Below are 3,879 nucleotides of genomic sequence, written 5' to 3'. Positions count from 1 at the left end.
GAAGTAATTCTCTGAAACATCCTTTTAGTCCTGTTTAAAATTTCTATCCTTTAAAGCAAATTTTGGATAAGTTGCAAAAGAATTTTTAAAATTTAAGATATAAAGAAAAATATGTCCATTTCTTGAAAGAGAAAGATCAATTGCTATTAGCTTCTATGAAAGTAATTTTTTTTTTTACAGATATTTCAGTTATGTTAATTTTGAATGTCATACTGATTTACTCTTCTAATCTCATTAACTTTTCTGCATTCCATTTATTCCCATTGTCTGGAATCTGATATTCATTTTGTTTCTTCTCATAGTGATCTTTCCTATAATAATTTTACTTGGCCGGTTGATTGCTAAGAAATTCAGTAAGTAGATTTATTCATAAGCGTAGCATTCAATATAGTTACTGCTTAACTTCCCTGACATGATTTTTCATCATGTGAATTAGAAATATAAATCGCTACCAAAGCTTATCTCAGAAGTACAACTTGTAAGACTCTTTTCTTCTCTTTAAGATTTGTCGTAAGTTCTAGATATAACCAGTGAATAGTAATGTTAATTGTTTGGTTTCCAACTCAAGTGAGGCAAATTTTGCGCTTACATATAAAAACAATTCAGTTTGTAATGCTAAATGAAGTAAATGAAATATAAAAACATAAGTTTCTTTTGGGTTCCTCAGTTATCTAAGTTTTTTTTTTTTTTTTCATTTCCTGCGTCTTGCTTGTGCCCCTTCTCCTATCTTTCTTCTGTTGTCATGGCATTGCCTTTTAATATAATGCTTTTATGTGCATGTATTATTATTATTATTTTTGAATTTAAGAGTGTGTTCAATGCAATTTGGGCTGGAGTTCTTGCATGTTGACTTAGATTTATGTTTATGGTTTGGGTTGTGTGGTGATATAGGCAGGCAGCAGATACTTTTGGTGGGTCGGAGTTGGCAATTCTTGGGCCTGATAGTGTTGTGTTTTATCTTTCATTTTGTCATATATTTGAGAAAGTTTACTTACAGGTTTCCAGTATGACTCTGGATAGAAGCAGAAGCCCACCACGAGCCAAGAGGCTTTGTAGCAGTGACCGTGCTTCTTACCGAGACACACCTTACCCAAGGCATCGTCGAGTTCACCGGTTTGCTCCTTTATCAATTCAGCAAAATCTAACTGTTATTCCTTTTATCTATACACACACACACATTTATAGCCCATGTTGCATAAATGTTATAGTTACATGTTGCGATTCTTGTTTAAAAAGTGTGCTTTTAGTGATGATTATGTTCTTTTGTCTGTTCCATTTCTCACTTGTTCTTAGATACAATTTTCCTTCTTTCTTTCTTCTTGGGCCTTGCTTATTACTAGGAATCACTTATGTTCGGGTGCTTGTAGTGCTAAAAGATAAAACTTATGCTTTTATCATGTATTCACATTGTGTATGTCTGCCTCAGATTGGTAACATGAAGAGACTAATTTCTCTACAACTATTGAAAAATTGCAGTGTTCTTATCTAGTTCTGGAAAACACCATATATAGGAACTTAATGTGTATGCATGTGTAGATGGCTTAAAATTGGGTGGATGTTTTCTTGTTGTAACTTCAAAATTTCATGCAAAAGTAAAAAATAAAAAGGATACATGAAGATGAAGAAATTGAAAATACCATAGATGAGAATAACTTGGATAGGGCATGTGATCCTCGAGTCTTGCTTTGGAGTGATTACTTAAATCAATGTATGGTTATTTTCTAACAAATATATTATTTTCTTAAACAATTTGAAAGAGCTACTGTAATAGATAAAATTGAGAAAGAAATCCCCTCTGGAATTCTATTGAACATCTACTTGTAAACATATTAACATTGTCTGTGGTAGTCCAAGCCTACAACATTGGAGGTTGCTATCTTCAATATGTTGATTTTCTAAATGTGTTCCTCTCAAAAGTGGTCTCCTTGATGTGTGGACTCTACCTTTGTTAAAACCAAGATCTTTTAGTTGCTGCTGTCTTTTGGTTTAAATTATCACAATTCACAACCGATTATATTGTTAATTTCCAGGCAAGATTATCTGTGCAATAAATGTAAGAGACCAGGGCATTTTGCCAGAGATTGCCCAAATGTGACTGTATGCAACAACTGTGGCCTTCCTGGGTAAGATGAATTCCTCCCCTTCTAGTTTCTCTAGAACATTTCATGTTTTATGAGATAACAATTTCTAGAATTAAAATATGTCAATACTTGGTTGATGTATCATGTATGGTGGTTTCTCATGATAGTTTAAACCCTGATTCACCCACCAAACTGGTTTCTGGAAAAAACCTGATTTAATATGTTCTCCTTTGTAGCCACATAGCTGCTGAGTGTAACTTAACAACCATTTGTTGGAACTGTAAAGAGTCTGGACATCTTGCAAGCCAATGTCCTAATGATCTAGTGTGCCATATGTGTGGCAAAATGGGTCACTTGGCTCGGGATTGCTTATGCCCAGGTCTACCTGCTCATGATGCGAGACTCTGCAACAACTACTACAAGCCAGGCCACATTGCTACGGACTGCACCAATAAGAAAGCTTGCAACATATTCAGGTAGCCAGTTACTATATCATAAGAACATATTTATCTATTTTAAGGAGAATTATTGATTGGGACATTTTACTTCAGGGCAAGTTGGTGTGGGAGGATTTCAATATCATGGAGGAGGCAAATGGAATTGGTAAAGAAGTCATTAAACAAACTAATGTGACTGTGACGAACAATACCCTAGAGATCCGCTTGTATTGGGCTGGGAAAGGGACAACATGTATCCCTAAAAGAGGAAGATATGGTCCTCTAATATCTGCTATTTCTATATGTCCCAGTAAGTTAAATATTCATGAGCCTCTCCTTTCAAAATTAGTACAATTGCTACAGCTAATAATTGTGTGTTCTTTTTTTATGTTTAATTTTCCTTAGTCTTGCTGTTTGGAATTTATATTGGGAATATAGTCCGTAACTGGGTTTTCATGCAACAAATTAGGTAAAAAATGCTAATGCAAAATCAAGTAAAGGAATGATAGTTTTTACCATCAAAGTTGAAACATTAGAAACTGATAAAAACAACACTTATAAGTAGTTTTCTACAACCAAATAAAAGTGGGCTACCTAGGGCTCTAGTTTTTAAGGTAATGAGGGTTATATCTGCTGTGGTTCTTTAAGGTATTTTATGGGTTAATACCAACAAGAAAAGCTTGCTGATATTTATGAATGGCAATGGAACTCATTTTAGTGCTAAGCTAGTGTCATTATTTCATGGTTAGGATTTATGATCAACAGGTATGAAGATAGAGGTGATGCTTGCTCTATTAGGCTCCAATTGATCAAATTTGTGAAAGAATGGAATCATCTGTGTTGCCTTTGGAGTTCAATGGGAACACTGATCGATGCATAATTCAAAGTGTAATGTCGCAATCTGTCCAAAGCAATGTTTCTGGACCTGTAGATGCTTCTGCTTCTGGGGTGTCTATACATGAATGTTTTAGGACCACATCAATGTTTGAGAAACAGGCTAAGGTGGATGCCATACTTCTAAATTTTTGTATTATTCCTTGAACTTGCTTCCAGAAATAATCTGGATTTGAATAGCTTGTAATGGGCATTTGGTTTTTTGTTCATCATCATCAAGCCTTTTATTGGCAATTTACTTGCTTTGGAGCTTTTTATTGTTATTGGGTTGTTCATTGCCTTTGTAGTGGGTGCATTCATAACATGGAGGACATTGGTGTTAACGAGTATCTTCAAATGCTTTACAATTGTTCTTGTTAAAGAAAGATATTTGACAGCTATTTGGTTTCATCAATAACCCTAGCCTAGCCCAGCTCAGCCTAGCACAGCCCAGCATAGCCCAGCACAGCACAGCCCAGCCCAGCCCA

General features: G+C 35.0%; 1 protein-coding gene across 1 annotated transcript; it reads left to right on the top strand.

Moving 5' to 3' along the window:
* Window positions 1–921: 921 nt before the first annotated feature.
* LOC117909030 (cellular nucleic acid-binding protein-like) lies at window positions 922–2,561 on the top strand. Its single transcript, XM_034822931.1, has 3 exons — window positions 922–1,113; window positions 2,031–2,123; window positions 2,318–2,561. The coding sequence occupies exons 1-3, from the start codon at window positions 1,007–1,009 to the stop codon at window positions 2,559–2,561; spliced, it is 444 nt and encodes a 147-aa protein (XP_034678822.1). The 5' UTR covers window positions 922–1,006.
* Window positions 2,562–3,879: the final 1,318 nt, after the last annotated feature.

Source organism: Vitis riparia, chromosome 19 (genome assembly GCF_004353265.1).
Source record: "Vitis riparia cultivar Riparia Gloire de Montpellier isolate 1030 chromosome 19, EGFV_Vit.rip_1.0, whole genome shotgun sequence".
Lineage (NCBI taxonomy): Eukaryota > Viridiplantae > Streptophyta > Magnoliopsida > Vitales > Vitaceae > Vitis > Vitis riparia.
The sequence above is the reverse complement of the archived record's forward strand: the minus strand, read 5'-3'. Positions and strand labels throughout refer to the sequence as shown.